This window comes from Schistocerca gregaria, chromosome X (genome assembly GCF_023897955.1).
Source record: "Schistocerca gregaria isolate iqSchGreg1 chromosome X, iqSchGreg1.2, whole genome shotgun sequence".
In the NCBI taxonomy this organism is placed as follows: Eukaryota; Metazoa; Arthropoda; class Insecta; order Orthoptera; family Acrididae; genus Schistocerca; species Schistocerca gregaria.
Genome location: NC_064931.1, coordinates 73,976,333 through 73,996,022, shown reverse-complemented (window position 1 = coordinate 73,996,022; position 19,690 = coordinate 73,976,333). Strand labels below are relative to the sequence as shown.

Here is a 19,690-nt window from a genome sequence, read left to right as displayed (position 1 = left end):
TATGGCAAACCACTAAAAAGCATTCATGCTCCAATTTCCCTTTACCCTTCACTCTGAATTTGAGCTGAGAAAGTGATCAGGAAGAGACAAGCATAAATTTTTTGGGACACCATGATTATTACCAATATGGGTTTTGGACTAAAGATGTCTCTGATAGAGAAGCTAGAACAATTTTTGGTGGTGAAAATGCAAACAAAGGATCCATAATGATACGCTTAAATGAAGAAATTTAGGAAAATGTGTGGCTGTGTGTCTCTCACTTCTTGCAAAATAAGGAAGATCATTGTTTGCATTAAAGAACATCCCGGCAGACAAAAGCATGAGCCTAAATGAGGAGAATTATGGTTCTTATTTATTTATCATAAGGCTTATAGTCCTGAGAGGTTTCAAAGAGATGCTCAGCTCACCTTCTATGCAGTTCTTTTCAAATGAAACAACAAGCTCATTGTTACCAATCACTGAGGTTTAAACCTTCAAAATGCATTGTGGATACAAATAAATCAGTCATCAGTTAGTATTTGTTTCTCCACTACACAGTGCAACAAGTTACCCCAAAATCATAACACATGTAAATCTGAGACAACACACGTCATACTTTTTTTTTTTACTAAAAACTAAAACACCTCAAAACCATGTTCTGAAATAGTATGTCTGAAGGTGAAAATAAACAAGTAAAATAAAGTACCTCCATTGGCCACACATTGTTTGCATGTGATGTTACATTAGAGGAAGGAAAGGTTGTGGAGTTGCATTTAATAGTTTTCCAACACAAAGAACTCAACATTATTTGAATTAAGTTTTCAAGGATTGTGATCATAAATTCTTTGTACTTCGGGACAATGTTTCTGTTTTGTGTGAGATGCTGACAGGAAAGGATTTGTAAGCCCCCTTGCATTAGTCAAGTTTATATAGCTCGGTGTTTCACTGTAACACATACATGATTATGAAATTTGAAATCTTTACTTTCACCGGAGAATGTCAAGATTCTCAACATTCACATAGTCGCTTAGTGTATGTCCAAAATATTTGCTAAATACCCTTATTTCTGACTTAACATTTACTGGTGTGACATTCACCATGCACTAATGGTGAATATTGAACATGTTGGAGATTTATATTTTCTTCCCTGTCATTCGGTCACTACAAAACATCACAAGGGTGACGTAACTTTTTCGCCTCTAAGTATTTTAAATTCTTGGTCATTCCTTTCAGAAATAGTTATAAAAAATTACTTACACTGTACATTCTACACGAGAAAAGAAAATAATATTTATTGTAACAAAGATTTGAATCACATAATTAAATTATTATGACACTTCGCTTTTACAAGTGGAACACTTTCTTTTGCAAAGGACTCTTGTGCAATTCAGTAACAGCATGTATAGCCTTGTCCCTCGCTTATCGAATTAGCTGCAGCTGCAGCTGCAGCTGCAGCTGCTTCTCTCAGTGACATTTCTTTTCAAGAAATGTTATCTATGGAAAGTAACCTTTCTTTAGAAATTATGAACTGATTATGTGTGTAAAGCTGCTTGATGGTACCATTCTTATTTGCCAGTTTATAGAAGTTGGGGTCTTCTTCTCCAACAACCACTAACACATTTCAGCTATCTATACAACAACGGTCGACATCAGGGACTTCTATTCGTACATAGTCACCAATTTGAGCTGGAGGAAACTATCTTTCACATCCAAAGATGTTACAAACCTCACAAAAACAATCTTCTGGTGCAAGCAACACTCTTTTTGTAGAAATCAACTCATGTTTTTCAGAATTTGATGTGAAGAAGTTGTAGGCTGTAGGTCCTCTTCAATATTTTTCTTTGAGGTGTGGTCATACTGAAAACAATGTTAATATTCCAAATTTTTTTTATGAGCAGTTTCTTCATGCTGTTCTTCGGTTTCAGAAGTATTGGCAATTTCTTTGAAGAGTTCTTTAGTTTCAATATTTGCAATTTGTTTGCCAGGCAAAAAAGATGAAGCTATGCCTTGTTTTGTTTTAACACCAAACATGGATTCATAAGGACTTTGGTGTGTTCCTTCATAGTATGGTTTATTCTTTGTTCAATTTGCCAAGAACACTACATATGACCATTTATTTGTATCGTTATCATCCATCCATGCAGTTAGCATATTCTGTATATCCTGACTGGCCCTTTCAACTGAGCGTTGTGTGCCTGCGAAGAGGCTTTCCATAAACTATTTATAATGTAATATCCAAAATATTCGGAATGTGGAAAGATGTTATACTAAATTCTCTACCATTATCTGAGTGCAATATTGCTGGTGCACCAAATGTTAAAAAACATTGAAGGAACATGATGCACTACTTCTTCAGCTCTTTTAGTTTTCATAGGTCATAGCTGGAGAAACTCTGACTGCAGACGTAAAGTTTATCTGATATATTTGCCATCTCAGTTAAATGATCTTGATACACCATTATGAATTGACACCTTGAGTTTAATTCAGAACTAACCATTGGTTTCACAACAATACCTTTCTTAGGTGCACTGTGTTTCATTTGACACTGTTTGCATAAATTTAAATACAACATTACAACTTCATATGTAATATTTTTGTATTTAACTTGCAACTCGAACATACAGTATTATGTTAACAATGAAGAATTGTACAGTTTAAGCATACATCAGAATAGACCATGAAGGAGAAACACGTGAGTTTCATATAGTAGTTTCCCCTGGTTTTAATGGTACAATTAACTTGTTTTTAAAAATTGGATTAAAACATTTTGATGTTTTCTTCCTTAAATGTGTGTTGCATTTAATTTTAGCAGAAACCACTTCATGAAGTATTTTAGAATACTTTTCTTGAGAAAAATAATGCATTTAACTTTTCGTGAAAAAGATAACAATTGTTTTTAATTGCGGGTAAACGAGAAGACAATTTACTGCAATATCCATTTGTAATAATAACCAAAACGGCCTTGCTGTGCTGGTACTGCAAATGGCTGAAAGCGAGGGGAAACTACAGCTGTAATTTTTCCCGAGGGCATGCAGTTTTACTGTATGGTTAAATGATGATGTGTCCTCTTGGGTGAAATATTCCGGAGGTAAAATAGTCCCCCATTTAGATCTCCGGGTGGTGACTACTCAAGAGGATGTCGTTATCAGGAGAAAGAAAACTGGCGTTCTGCGGATTGGAGCTTGGAATGTCAGATCCCTTAATCAAGCAGGTGGGTTATAAAATTTAAAAAGGGAAATAACTTTAACCAATTCAAGTATAGTGGGAATTAGTGACGTTCGCTGGCAGGAGGAACAAGACTTCTGGTCAGGTGACTACAGGGTTATAAACACTAAATCAAATAGGGGTAATGCAGGAGAAGGTTTAATAATGAATAAAAAATACAAGTGTGGGTAAGCTACTACAAACAGCATAGTGAACGCATTGTGCCACGCCTACTACAGTAGTACAAGTTTATATGCCAACTGGCTCTGCAGATGAATTCCATTTATCTCATCATACATTTCATAAATTTCATCATCATCTCCCTTCACTATCTGAATAATTTCTTAAATCTCATCACCCATGACTATTAAATTTTCGAGTGTAGGAAAAGGGAGGGAAGAAAACATTGAAAATAGCTTTGGTCTCATGCAACTCCTTTCTTACCCCGAATCCATATTCACCTACAAACAGATGCTTCAAGATGGGGTCACTCTTCAGGCAGTCCTTGGTCCTCATCACTGCATCTAGTATGTAGTAAGTATGGTTCATGGAATCTTACAGCAGTTACCATGTGGTAAATGCCTGAACAATCCTAGATAGATACCCAGTACCGAACATCCAGGATTTCACCGGTGCTCTGGCAGGTATAACCATTTTTAATGTGTTAAATTGCCAAAAGTACACTCCTGGAAATGGAAAAAAGAACACATTGACACCGGTGTGTCAGACCCACCATACTTGCTCCGGACACTGCGAGAGGGCTGTACAAGCAATGATCACACGCACGGCACAGCGGACACACCAGGAACAGCAGTGTTGGCCGTCGAATGGCGCTAGCTGCGCAGCATTTGTGCACAGCCGCCGTCAGTGTCAGCCAGTTTGCCGTGGCATACGGAGCTTCATCGCAGTCTTTAACACTGGTAGCATGCCGCGACAGCGTGGACGTGAACCGTATGTTCAGTTGACAGACTGAGCGAGGGCTATAATGGGCATGCGGGAGGCCGGGTGGATGTACCGCCGAATTGCTCAACACGTGGGGCGTGAGGTCTCCACAGTACATCGATGTTGTTGCCAGTGTTGGCGGAAGGTGCACGTGCCCGTCGACCTGGGACCGGACTGCAGCGATGCACGGATGCACGCCAAGACCGTAGGATCCTACACAGTGCCGTAGGGGACCGCACCGCCACTTCCCAGCAAATTAGGGACATGGTTGCGAATGGTCCTCGCCGATACCCCAGGAGCAACAGTCTCCATGAAGCTGGGCTACGCCCCAACACCGTGCAGCCCGCCTCCAGTGGTGCCGTGACAGGCGTGAATGGAGGGACGAATGGAGACGTGTCGTCTTCAGCGATGAGAGTCGCTTCTGCCTTGGCCCTGTGTACCTCGGTCGTATGCAGTTCTGATTGGCACCGTGCAGGTGAGCGCCACAAACACGCATATGACCATCATTGGCACCAACACCCGGCATCATGGTGTGGGGAGCGATCTCCTACACTGGCTGTACACCTCTGGTGATCGTCGAGGGGACACTGAATAGTGCACGGTACATCCAAACCGTCATCGAACCCATCGTTCTACCATTCCTAGACCGGCAAGGGAACTAGCTGTTCCAACAGGACAATGCACGTCCGCACGTATCTCGTGCCACCCAACGTGCTCTAGAAAGTGTAAGTCAACTACCCTGGCCAGCAAGATCTCCGGATCTGTCCCCCATTGAGCATGTTTGGGACTGGATGAAGCATCGTCTCACGCGGTTTGCACGTCCAGCACGAACGCTGGTCCAGCTGAGGCGCCAGGTGGAAATGGCATGGCAAGCCGTTCCACAGGACTACATCCAGCATCTCTACGATCGTCTCCATGGGAGAGTAGCAGCCTGCATTGCTGCGAAAGGTGGATATACACTGTACTAGTGCCGACATTGTGCATGCTCTGTTGCCTGTGTCTATGTGCCTGTGGTTCTGTCAGTGTGATCATGTGATTTATCTGACCCCAGGAATGTGTCAATAAAGTTTCCCCTTCCTGGGACAATGAATTCACGGTGTTCTTATTTCAATTTCCAGGAGTGTATATAATCAGATTCCAGTGGCGACCAATGACAGTCCAAATGGCATTATCATTGCAGTGTTAATTATGTCAGTATGTTATTGAAGTCCAGAAAGGCATAACCAAAAACTATTACTTAAAAACAGAGGTTATTTTTATGAAATAAGTGAAGCAAAATGCAAGGCCCCTTACAGCCCAGATGTGACAATGCTTTTTGGGTGGGTTCTGTCACACTAACATAATTTAAGGACAGCGTAATTGGATAAGTGACTATGGAATTATTCTTGGTTAATCTTTACTGATGCCACCTCTCAGGAACCCCTGCAACATGGTAGCCTCTCAGAAGTGAACTGGCAGACCACAACACAACAGGCAAGTGCCCCCTCCAGTGGACACTGGAGATGGAAACCTCTTTCAAGGCCTTGCAAGGAAGCCTCATCAATTCTGTGGCACTCAATCACCTGGCTACTGGAGTGCACTTAGTGGATTGGCTGCCATCAACAATAAATAGCTATTGGTGCAGTAATACACCAAAAAGTCAACTGACATTGCCAACCTCTAATGTATTTGGATGAGATGCAGTTTTTGGAAAAAGAAAGTCAGAGCACTTATGACAGGGAGCTTTTAGCAATCGGAGAGCATCCAACACTTCCACCCACTTGTCAGCATTCCAAAAGTAGTCAGTGCAAATGGTAACTAGTCAGACCCTGACTTGATATATGATTGAAATGGTGTGGAGAGTACAAATCTAACATATGTCTTTGGTGGATGTCTACTTTTCTCATATCATGAATGCCAACTGACAATAGTTGCCTGTGATGTGGATTCAAATACTGAGCAGCGGCGAGGTTATTGTTACCAGCATCACCAGCCTGTTGCGTGTTTTGAAGTACAACATCTACTGTTATTGAATTAAACCAACTGTTGGATGCACCCATCAGCACAGAAAATATATGGTGAGGTAAGGCCTTAGATTTGTAGGCTGATCGAGGAGTATCTAGAAACACACATCATGTCTCAGTTTTGACAGATGGCTTTCCACAGTGTCCACAACCTGAAGCAACCTGGCTCTAATGCTACAGTCAAACAGATGCACTTATTTTTTCCTGATGGAAGACCCCACACATGAAGCACCTGGGCTCGTCTGATTTTGCTGCTTTCGGACTGATGCATGAGCATCAGAGAATCTCCCTCATCTGCTCACATATGAAGTTCGGGCATGTTCACATTGACCTAGTCAGCCCTCTTCCCTCATCTGAAGGCTGCATGTATATATTCACAGTGGTGTACACATGCATGCTGTGGGCAGAGGTTGTTCCAATTAAGGACATACCTGCTGAGATGATTTCAGAACCACATCTCAATGAATGTCATGGCAGACTGAGGTCAAATATTTCATGGAAAATATGGATGATGACACCACTCTGATATAGCTCTTTTTGTTGACCTATTCAGGTATCTAGTACTACATTCTTGTAACAATTTGTTTGCTGGGGTTATTATAGCGTATTAGTGTTGGTGGGTCAACTTCTCTTAAACATGTCCATATTCTTACCTATGTGAAATATTTCTGACTGCATAATGAGGAGTAAAAGTGAAAGAATGGCTTTTTCAGTTTTTTATGGCCTATGAAGGTAAACACATGTACCATTCTGGAAAGTCTACGATGTTCAGTGAGTGGATTAATGAACAAAAAAGTTCATCTAATTTAAATCTAATTTGTCACCATCATTGGCAAAGGACTCCATCTGTATCCTAGGGATGAAGGGGGTATCTAGCAAGTATCCAGTATCTAGACTGACCTTAATTTTACTACCTGTATGATACCTGATAATAGTTTTAAGAATTTTCATAATTTATTGAAAACTCAGGTCAATATCTGGTGGATACCAGAGTTTTCAATAAATTATGAAAATTCTTAAAACTAACTTTATGCAATTCACACATTAGGTACTCTGAACACAAAACCAGAATATCTTCAAATCAAAACACTAGTACTAGTACTAGTACTGAACTGGAGGCAACTTGTGGAGAATAACTTATTTTTGTTAAAATGTATAAATTATGAAGTGAAATTGTTTGTCTCTTAATGTGGAGGAACTGTGTTTATGTATTAGCCAAAACTGCAAGGAACTGAAAAATTCTGGCAACCTTTTGTACATTTCATTGAAGTTTTGTGTAATATTAGCTGACCAACTTATAAGAGTCACTGCTACAACTGATTTTAAGTATCTTCAAATAATTGCAAGCAAGATTAAGTTTTTTTCTTTTACACTAACTATTAAGTCAATGTCATTTTCATTGGACACCTCATTAAAGCAATCCCTGAATATGATTCACAAAGCTGACAGGACGAAATTAATTCACTCTCATCCCCTTTACTTGTTTTAGCAAGCATTGGAGATAAATTGCTACTGGTGGAAGATTCTTCCCAAAATTTTTATAGGATCTTGTGTGTAGCTCATTCAGCTTCAGCAACCCCCAGATAGTCCTGTCTTGACTTAAGCCATTCTAAACCCAAAATTCAAGAAATGTGGAACTTCTAAATTAGAATGTTGTTTCACTTCCTTAAATGCTTTCAGCAAGAATCTCAGTGAGGGGTTCTCTGTGCTGTCTCAGTCTTATCTAAATAGTTATTTAATGCTGCAAATTTTAGATTTACTTTGGACATGCAGAAGAGACTGGGACTTAATATACTTACTGATTTGATGTCTCATCAGTGTGTAAAGCTTTTGTAGCCTCTGAAGAATAGCAAAAATTGTGATCAGCCATGTGTAGAGACATACCCTTTATTTGATAATGCACCTGTTGATAGCAAAGTTAGCTCAAGGAAAACCTGCTGGCAATTGAAAAGAAGCTATCACACACCATTGTGTTGATATGGTAATTTTTATTTCATCAGTCGATGCAAGTAAGCTTTAACAACTGAAGTGCATTATGAAATCTCTACCAGCAGCAACATTCCTGCTACTTCAGCCTAGACCCATAATGAATCCATTACAGCTCTGATTTAGGAGAATCATGATCAGCCATTCAGACACCTTTCACAATGTCAGCACCACTTTACCAGTGAAATACATTTACTCATTTTTGAATGTCCCAGTGATAGTTCTTCCTATAAAACCTATTCTATTTTCTTGGGCTAGAGAAAATGCATCAAGGGAACTTAATACTATGTTCGAACTGCAGTTCAGGAGACAACTCCCTGATCTGCACATTTCATTTCATTAGTTGTCATTACTATGCAAACAGGTGCATATTTCAGGTGCTTTCATGGGTTTTGTAACTTTTATATGTTTTGATTTTTCATAAATTCTGTTTTATAGCAGGGTAAAACGTGATCTACAACACCATGGCCTACATAAAGTTTCCCAAAAAACTGTTTGGACATGTAAACATCACAAATAAAAACATCATTTAGTAGCAGGAATGATGGTATGATAGACAATGGATCATTGTCTAGTGCAAAGGAGTGTATTTTAAGACTTGTACAATGCAAGAATCATTTACAAGGAAATTGTTCCTGACACCTACGCTTTATTTCTGTTAATGTTGTGGATTAAATTGTACCACAGACTTCTAAAGACAGTGTAGGCATGGCAGCAGCTATACCTTTATGCACTGCTTGGAATTTATGTGGATGTTTCTTTCTCAGATGTATTTTTTTTTTATGTAACGGGTACCTCAGGTATGAAAAATCATTTCAATAGATTTAAATTAGTAAAAAAAAAAACATTCATACTAGTAAGAAATACTTAACCTATGTTTGACAGATACCTATTTATCAAATACTTGGTTAAACTAAAATTATTTGGGATGTGTGGGTGTTTCTAAAGATCACATACTTTGACTTGGCCCCTCTCAGATTGGTGATAGTTGGCTGATTTGGTGTCACTACAGTATGTTTACACTCATTAGTGATAAGTAGCCATTGTGAATCTATAGTGCACAACAGTGTTATGCAGCCAGTGTTAGCAGTGTTCATTCTTGGGCAGAGTAGCAATTTTTGATATTATTTACAGATTTGAGCAAAGAAGCTATGCCTAGCCTTTCTAATGACTCCTCATCAATTTTCATGTCATTTCATGACGCATTGATCCATTACATGTATGCTCTTTCATAAGCTGTAAGCTGGATGCTATGGGAGGAGGAAGCAGAGCTTGTCTCAGCAACCAATGTGCTATGAGCTGATCACAAGCCTTCGCTCCCAGCATCCTCCATACAGCAGCCCAGTTGATGTGTGGTATTTACTTAACAATGCTAATCACAATATACATGGACAAACACCTTAGTAATCAGTTTAGTAAAACTGTATGTACCAAATCCTTAATTCAAAACAAAAGAACAAAACACAACCTTACTTTTTTCCTTCTCTGCCATTGATAATAAGTTTGCCATGAGAAATTTGAACTCGGCAACAACAAATAATCACTGTTTATGAAAAATATCATTTTTAATTATAAGATACATTACATCAAAATATTCCCAAAGTTAGTCAAGTCAGTCACTTTCATTTGTTGTTATTTGAGGTTCTTATTGACTGTATTCACAAAACAATCATAGTATCAGTAACTAAAACAACTCACTCACTTCACTCAGGAAGGATTTTGCTGATTTCAGGCATCACCATTCTTGATGTCATCTGTCGGGTACACATTATATGTTCCATGGCAATGTTCGGTCGAATATCCAGCCATTAGAATCCAGCTATCAGGCTGGCTTAGAGGATGGTTAGATATTCAGTATACAAACAGCTATCCTTCTCATCTTTAATCTTTATATGTTTCTTTAGATGAGGATGAGCTGGCACAGTTATCAATCTCAGTGTATTCCACTTAGTATCGATTCCAGCGGACACTGAGGTGACAAAAGCCATGGGATAGCAATATGCAAATATGGAGGTGGTGGTAGTAGTATTGCACACACAGGTCTGTCAATGTACTTCCCTTTTAAACCCTGTCATTTGTACTTAGCTGATTCATGTGAAAAGGTTTCTGAAATTATTATGGCCATATGATGGGAATTGACAGAGTTGAAATGCAGAATGGCTGTTGGAGCTAGACGCATGGAACATTCCATTTCTGAAATCATTAAAGAATTCAATATTCTGAACTCCACAGTCTCAAGAGCATGTTGAGAATACAAAATTTATAGGTGTTACCTCTCACCCAGGACAACGCTACGTTCAATGGCCTTCATGCAAACGTCTCTGCTCTCTGTAATTTCATGCAGTGTTGCTTGGCTGGTAGCACTGACAACTCCACTAATGACCCTCATTGTATGCCCCACATTGATTTATGCTGCATTTGCTAGGTCAGGGCACAAAATCTGGTGTTAATGGGCTACGACAGCAGACAACTTATGTGAGTACCTTTCCTAACAGCATTACAATATTGGATGGAACCTAGATGGCTGGGTCACCATCTGGGTCTGTTTAGTGCTACTGGCAAGCAGGGTGAACTCACCAAATCAATTGGTCTCACAAGGGTTGAGTAATCTGCAGTGTCACTACTTCTCAACCAAATATATTCTCATTCTCCCAGCCATTGTCAGTTTTTGTGACCAAAGTTGCCATCCCTCTGCCATCACAGGTCCAGGCATCCTTCCATCCCATCAGACTGGCATTGTCTTCTACAAGATGTGGATCTCACACTGGCAAAACTAGAACACACTAAGGCATTTGTTAATGGCTGGTTCCATACCACTAGTCGATAAATAGTTTCGATAGATGGACCCCAGGAATTCCAAGGAAGCTGAGCCGCATGGGTCAAACTGAAATGGGAATCCCTGAAAGGAAGACAGTCCTCCAAATTTTCTCAATAGTGTTCCACAAAATGAATACTGTCATTTGCGGCTAACTGCAAGACAGTTCTACTGCCACAATATATGTTTCATGTAAGGACCATATATGGTGGAGAATACCTTGTTTATATCATATGGTGGCTTGCAGAGAGAGAGAGAGAGAGAGAGAGAGAGAGAGAGAGAGAGAGAGAGAGAGAGAGAGAGAGAGAGAGAGAGAGAATTTCAATGTTGTCCACACACACAAACATTAATACATGAATATATACAACAATTTCAAGCTATTTATAAATGGCATGGTAATAAATGGGAAAGCGTTCTCAAAATAGCATGAAGGTAATATTTTGTCAATACTAGACTACATATAGCTACAGTTAAGATTGGCATCTAGGTCTTAATGGAGGGAAATGTGAAGCTGTGCACATTATGAAATGTGAAAATGTAGATGCTTATATGACAATTAATGAGAGGCAACTGGAACCAGTCATGTCTGTTTATAAGTAACTGGAAGTAAAAACAAAACGTGATATGAAGCAGAATAATTTCACGGAGTAAGTTGTGGGTGTAAGTGGCAGGTTTCAATTCACAGGAAAAATAGGACATTGCAGTTTGTCTGTGAAAGGGATCGCTTACAAAACATTAGAACACTGCTTAACTGTGCATGTAATCCATATTATATTTAGCTAATAGAAGGCATCAGGCATACACAGATAAAAGCACCATGAACAGTCAAACTATTCTACCTTGGAGGAGAGCTCAACGAAAATGCCAATTTTTTTTTAATTAGTAGAGGTTTGAAAGGAAAGAAACTAGTCTCATAAAAAATTACTTGCAACAATCCACTAATTGAATTTTGGAGAGTCAATCCTTTGTATGTACATGGTTTCCACAGAACCAGTATGCAACTGCTTAAATGCCTTTGTGTGTAATTGAATATTCTTCAATCATTATTCTGCTGCCCCTTCTGTGAATGACGTGAGAAAAACTTTATAAATTATCTAGAAAATTATCTTTTTCAGTGAATGAAATATGTTACAATGCAAGAGTACCTATTTAAATTCTCTGTGTTCATATACTGTACTCTTACTGTTAATGATGATGCTAACCCATTGAAATGATTTTTATCCTTTCTTCTTCAGGTTGCTGCTGGTGCAGTGGGCTTAGCACAACGAGCATTGGATGAGGCAACAAAATACTCTCTCGAGAGGAAGACATTTGGAACTACTATTGCAAATCATCAAGTAAGTAAAGGCAGCAAAGATGCAAGTTTCATCAGTTTGCTTCAAAAGTAAAAGGAGTAAGTAGTGTCATGAGCAGTTTCAATCTTGAATCATCGTCTCATCTGGTTAGAAATAATAATTATTAGAGTGTACTTCTGGTGAGTAAATTTTTAAAAAGTTTAAATTTTTATAAGGTCTTTGCTTCCAAAATTATAATTTTTGTATTTCAATTTCTTAGGCATTAAGAAATGTATTTAATTTTACTCAGAGGTTCATTTTCATTTCCAGTGAAGCATCTACATCAAGTCTGAGGAAGCAACACTAGATAAACAAAAATATGCTAATGTATTCCACATCCTCAAGGATCAGACAGTAAATCTAATATAATAACATAATTTGAAAACCCTGTCATGTTACTATAGAAGTACTTCCACAGTTTTATGCAGTTGAAAGTCTTTTGGAGGGAAGTTAGGAAAACTACCCATCTACCCTGCATTCAAAACCTAATTTCACAAAACTATATAAGATGTAGGACACACATTGCCCATGAAAAACCACAATTATCACTGTGGAGTATAATGCAGAATAATTTGAATTTTTTTTAAAAAATATAGATGCTTAATTACTTTTAATTACTGTCTTAGAACCATAATTAATGTTGACAGTTGTGAAACTGAACGAACAATAAGAAGTGGGTTCAGAATCTTCATCCAACTTGTTTCTTTTATACTAAAAGATTTCACTACTTAGCCAATGCAAATAAGTAATCAGGGCAAGTCTCATCTACATAGTTCAGAGAAGCTTGCATTCAGGAGAGGGCAGGGGGTGGGCAGGTGGAGGATCCAGATTGCACGGGTCAAGCATGTTGAGCTGCGACCAAAATTTGACCAAGAGGAGAACTGACCACCCAGTGGCTGAACATCTACTGAGCACATCATCTGGATGGACAGCTGGTGGGTGGTCATGCCCTATACCTTCTCAAAACTTCTTACCACATGGTTGTATCTCTGTAGACGACCCATGTGCAACATAAGTTCTATGACTGAAATAGGATGTACTGGGTGGGTATATAGGTGTTTCCTATCAGTGGCATGGTCATCTGTGAAAGCAGGCACGTCATATACAACTCTACTGTAACCTTTATCTGTCCACTCAAATGAAGGGCCATTGTCAGTTTGATCTTGGCCACAATTGGTGGTTATAGAGTTGACCACTTAAAGGTCAAAAATGTGGTTAATCACGTAACAGGCTACACAAACACCTTGCAAGGCAGCCTGTGAAGTCAAGAATATTGTGAGTTTTATAGATCCATTCCCTCCCCTGCCCCATGCAGAGACCATCTTCTCTGTATTACATGGATGGGAATTGTCCTTAAAACTGTCCTTCAAGACTGTGGGCAGAGGCAACCTGACTGAGGCCAGGAATAATGCACTCACCTCCAATTGTCTCTGTGTGTGTGTCACAATGACATGGAGGAGAGGGCTGAGAGGGTGATAGGTTAGAGGAAGAGGAGACTGGTGAGAGGACAATGTGAGTGTAAAATCAGTTAAGAGCAGCTTACAATCTAGTTTAAAGGAACTTTTATAAAAAATTATAATGATCCATGTGTGTGCTAAAATTATAAACCACTTAAAAAACCAAATATAATGACATCAAAAATTTAGTCTACTAGCAAATGAACATTGAAGTATCTATGCTAAGCTTCAGTTAATTTTTGTACTAAAAATAATAATTTCCATCAGGTTTACAACTCCACATCTCAATACAGTAGTTGGAGAGGAATAGACTGTCCCCATGATACTCATTTTTCACACTATGCATGGGCTAAGGTTACCAGATTTTGTAAAATCAAAAATTTTGCCTTAATCAGTCATCAATATTTTGTGCACTCTACATAGGCCTTCCATATATTTATTAATTACTTGTGTGATAATTTTTTTAAGCTAAAATGCACATAAATATTATAAGTTTTTGGAAGTACACATTTAAAAATCATCAAAAGTACATATTAATCTGTATTTCACTGAACCTCCAGCACTTTTGAACAATTATTTAAATTTGCAAGTGTTAGCTGAATATCAGGTTTTGAAAATGATAAATTCTAATTGTATGTGACTGACAGCTAACTATAAAAGTGCGCCCTTCTCAGAAATATTGGAGTTATGCCTTGATTAACACAAGAAACAGATTTAGACCTCTTATCCTTCACAAATGAAATGATTTGCTTTACAAAGGCATTGGAGCCAGAGATACTTAAATATTTCGAGAATGGTAGGATTCTTGTTGATACACCTTACTTAGGTGTAAAGAAAATTTATGCCAGTTTGCAACATGATCACTATCTTATTTTTCACACTGCTGCTAACATATTGGCTAAAATGACCTGTATGAGGAGTTCAGCTATCACAGAGAATATTTTCACTTAGGTAAAGCATTTCTACAGCCTTTTCAGAATCTTTGAACATAATCCCTTCCTGCAGAGAAAATGCTGTATGGGTTTCATAGTTGCTGTCCTCCATCATACACCTTTTTGTAGGCATATGCTTCAGTTTTTTTTCCAAAAAACAGACTTCTCAGTTCTAAAATTCAGCTGAGCAAAAGAACTGCTAAATGTATTGTCTACTCCATTAAAGAAAAATAAATTAAAATCCTTAGTTACTTTTGTATGTCTCTAGTAGACTCAAGTCATTCCTTTCTGACAATTTTGAGGTGAGATAGCAAATATCTGTATACCATTCTTTACCTAGGCCGATTCCAGAAAATATTTTACTCTTTTCTTGTATCAGGAAACAGTTAAGTTTTATAGTCCCTTAAAAGTGTTGATGATAGGGAAATCCCAAAGTGAAATCTGAAGAGGGTTCCATATAAAGATAGATGCCATGCTCATAGTTCGGCAAATAATTAAAATTTAGGATAGCTGACATTATTATATTTCTAACAGTGGCCCAATAATTGATTGTCAGATTTCACCCATTATTAGAGTTCACTATATAGCAAGCACAGTTTTCTTATTAATGTATTTTTTGCAAAAGGCAAAATGGGCAAAACTTTCAGTGTAATGTTAGAGCAAGCATACTTTCACTTACCTGAAACCAATTAACTTAGATATTCTCTTAGGCATTGAAAATTATGGAATAACAGTTGTCAAATGAGTGGTAACAATACCTTGAATTCTATGGACTAGCTCAAAATGTTTGTCCATTACTTACTGTAGTAGAATTTTCAGTTACCTTTAACTTCTAATGAAGTGAGCTTCCTGTAAAACTAATTGCAGCATTGCAATCAATTAATGGGACCAAGTGACCCTGAATTTAAGGAGAACTTTGCATTTTGTTTTCAGTACACCTGGATATGAAATATACAGACACACTAAAAAATCTAGTTATTCATGGGAGAAGAAAATATGTCTCAAGTGAACACACAGGCAGATAACACTGACAAGTTAGAACTCTTCCATCTGTTATATCATTCTGAACAGATGCTTCTGCGGCAGTAAAGCTTAATTTCTTGTCAAAATTCGCATTGTTTGGGGATGAAGGTGTAATCCCTAGATAGTGCTTGAATATCTGATTCCTTTATTCATTGAACTATTTGCACATATTATTGCTTAATCAATAAATGATTTGGAATTATGTAAAGACATTTTAATATTTTACACAGGTTTCTCCATCTACAAAATTATAAAAATGTACATGTTCCTCTGAGCATAACAAAAGTGAGAAACACATGTTACTGTTTCTGTATTCATTTTACTCTGATACTGCTTCATTATTTTTCAACTAATGGTGTCATCATAGGCCTCTCAGTACATTGCTATAGTATTTTTGATGTCTCTTGAAAAATATTGTGGGGTAGTGTGTAAACAGCCTTTACAGAGAATTGAATGAATAGATGGTTGCACATTAGCAAGTCATTAACTGAATTGTGGAAGAACCTAGAGCTATGTAAAATTTGAGTCACTGCTTGGAGGAAAAAACCATCTACAATGGGAGGAAGAAATGAAATTAACATCAGATGGACTCAATTTTGTAGTCGCTGAAATTTCATGATTTGAGAAGATGATTTACAAAGAAATTTCACATATTCAAGTTTGAACTGTGTGCATTATGTTGTGGTACTTTCATGGTCAACTAGATCTCCAGATTTTTCCCTAACAGAATGTGCATGGGTACAATTTATATGTCAACTTGAACCCAGTGCTAGTACCGGGAATATCAAGAAAGATTTAAAACATTTGTAAGCCATCTCACCTCAGGAGAAGATACAATGGTATTGACACTTTCCAACCAAACCACTGGCAGTATGAACCCACATAGCACACATCTAAGAAGTGGTGCAACATTGTATTGATGTCTGTGGACAAGCATTGTCCTGTTGAAAAATGACACCTGATGATGTTGCATTTGTGATAACACATGAGGATGCAGGAGGACTTGACTTACCATCATGCTGTAAGAGTTTCATTGAGCACTACCATCCATGACCTGAAACCATACTTGATGGCTCCCCACACCATTAGGCTAAGAGTAACACTGCTGAACCTCTCCAAAAGATGCTACTCTCCCCACATGCCCACTATCCTCACCAAGGACACTCAACTTAAATTCATTGCTGAACACATTGTGATGCCATTCACCAGCAGTTAATGCTTCCTGGTTGTGGCACCCCTCTAAATGCAGCTGTTTATGTTGTGTTAACACCAACCTACGCACGAGACAGAGACACACAGCAGGCTGACTAGGCAACTGACGACTGGTGTGGATTGACACAAAATAATACAGGGAGTCCATTACTTGGTCTCTGATGATATATGTATTTGAGCAATGGTACAGTTATGGTGACTCACCAGAATACCATCGCCATATTGTGCATCAAATATTGTAACTACTTCACATCTGCATGATGAGAGACTGAATAAATGCCATGGCAGTGTAAGGAATATGGGCAGTGTAAGGAATATGGGCAGCGTATTATACAGGGTGTTACAAAAATGTACGGCTAAACTTTCAGGAAACATTCCTCACACACAAAGAAAGAAATTAATAGTGCAGTTAAGAATTAGGAAAAAAGGAGGTAAGAAACAAAAAGAAGAGAGAAAGAGGCGACGGAAGATGGAGGAAGTAATAGTAACAAAGACATTAATGAAACATAATGAACGAAAAGATAAAATGGAAAAAAGTAAAGATGATGAAAAAAGTTGGGTATATGTGATTTTGTTGGCACAGTCAGTGCCACAAATACCATCAATGTAACTTTACAGCCTAAGTATTACTACATTAGCTGACAGTGGCTCGACTACAAGTCTATGGAGCTGTATCTTGGAGGAGGGCATGGAACATGTTCAAGTCTATCTACGGGGGAGCAGAGAGTGTGAACCGTATGTAGACAAGTCATGAGCACACACAACATGCCCAACATTAGAAATGGGTAGCAAAGCTCTCAGAAAACAGAGCACAGCACAAAGCAAAGGCCAGGTCCAAGATAGCAGAATAGTGCAGAGTGCTGTCACAGAGGGCATGTGCGAGGCATTGCACGGGCAGAGCCACTGATCCTTTTGTTCACCTGCCAGCATCAATACACCTGGCCCAGCAGCTCCTATGCAAACATCAGCTGAGATACCTGTGCCAGCTCAACTGCACCCATCTTGTTTTCAGGGGGAGAGAGATAGTATCTGCTCTAGTGGATATGAACTCAGAGTCAAAACTGGAGCAGTCTGTGCTGTCAGTTCCAATGCACTTTAGGACATAGCAACAGATCAACCACTGAAGGAGATGAGGTAAATGAACATACCTCTGCCAGAGGGATGAAAGAATGTGGGGGCTGGGGTAATGGTTTCTTCACTGGCAGCTGTAGGAGAAATATCCTTACCCCACTCATCAGTGGATGACACGTCACCAGTTCAGTTTTCATGGGCTGTGTGTCCATAGTGACAGGGGTCTATCCCTGCCAGTGCCCTATTCTCCAGTCGAAAGTTTGAGGCAGTGTGATCATCTGCTACTGCCACCCAATGCACTCTCTGCTGACAAACAGCAACAGCACCACAAACGACCATGTTACACAGCTGGCTTGGAGATGGTGAGGCAGAGGATCTAACAAATCATGGATGCGACTAATGGGAGTATTTCATCCACCACAAACATATGCTGCGACCCGAGGCATGAGCGACCCGAGGCGTGAGCACATACTAACCAGTACTTGGGTGATCCATTCTGGACTGGTGAAATGATTTACTGCAGTCAGAGGCAATGATCTCTCATGCCATTGAAAGAAAATACAGCAGCATCTGCTACAAGGTATCATCCAATGTGGAAGTTATAGCCCCTGTAGGTTGGACTCCCAAGTGGGTTCTGCAATGAACTGCGAAAGCACAACTCCATTTGTATGCTGGGTTGTGAATAGTAATGAATTTCATAGCAGTATTACTGAGGGGGAAAGCCCACCTCAGCAAATCATGGACCGTCTGATCCAGTAGCTTAGATTGAGGGGTAGTAACTCCACACAAGAAAAGATCCTGGTTTCCTTATTCACCCATCACCAACAAAAACATTTTTCATGAAAAAAGTAATAGCCAGTGGCTTGCTTTTCACAGTGCAGTGTAATTACCTGCAGGTAGAAAACATCTTCAGAACACAGTGTGTATGCGATAGATGGCACCAAGCATCACTGATGTGACAACCACACCTACGCCGTACTGTGCTGCATCTAAAGTCAGGGTTAGTATTTGGCTTCCTTTACGCCAGGTAAAACGCTGAGTGCAGCACAAGCATTGTAAACTGGCAATGAAACTTTCAGCACCTAAAGCAGACCTCATGAATTTAATGCCTTTTGTGAGGCCAGTTAAGAAAATGGCAGATGTATGTAGCCTGGGGAATGAACTTAGTCTGGACCAATAAGGATTGGTGCTCCTTTAGAGCTAGCTTTTTGGAGGCTAGCACGTTGGTGATAGCATAACTGTCCCAACATACAGGCACATTGACTAAGTTACGAAGGTTGAACCAAAAATAAGGTTCCCAATGAGCTACAGCCATGAGGGAAGGTCCTAGGCTAAATCAGACAACAGTGCCATGTACAGTGGTTCTCCCACTCTCAAGCCTGCCCATCACTACCCTGGCAGCCATCAGAGATTGGTTTTTTCATGCAACTGGCAGGAGTGGCGATCAATACTTCAGAGTATGGTTCAAACCTCGCAAGGAAGAAATCGCCCATGGAGATTTATCAGCAACTGACTGAGGTTTATGGTTAAGACAATGTCCCTTCAGCACGTCTGCAGATGGTGCAGGGCTTTTGCCGAGGGTCGCACAGAAGCTCACAATGAAGGACGGAGTGGAAAGCCACCAGTTTTCGATGCTATTGTCTAGAAGATCAAGAAATTAACGGACAGTGACCCTCCGATCTTTGAGCAGCTCACTGTTGAACACATTCCTGATGCTGTTAAAGTTATTTCA

General features: G+C 39.1%; 1 protein-coding gene across 3 annotated transcripts in view; it reads left to right on the top strand.

The window, feature by feature from the left end:
- The window catches only part of LOC126298892 (probable medium-chain specific acyl-CoA dehydrogenase, mitochondrial), a 213,427-nt gene that overhangs the window by 173,902 nt on the left and 19,835 nt on the right, over nt 1-19,690 (top strand). The window contains exon 9 of one of the 3 annotated variants that reach the window (XM_049990429.1): nt 12,165-12,266. The exons of the other annotated variants lie outside the window; for them this stretch is intronic. Coding sequence (XP_049846386.1) covers nt 12,165-12,266 — 102 coding nt within the window. The remainder of the gene's footprint in view (nt 1-12,164; nt 12,267-19,690) is intronic. 3 annotated transcript variants of the gene reach the window in all.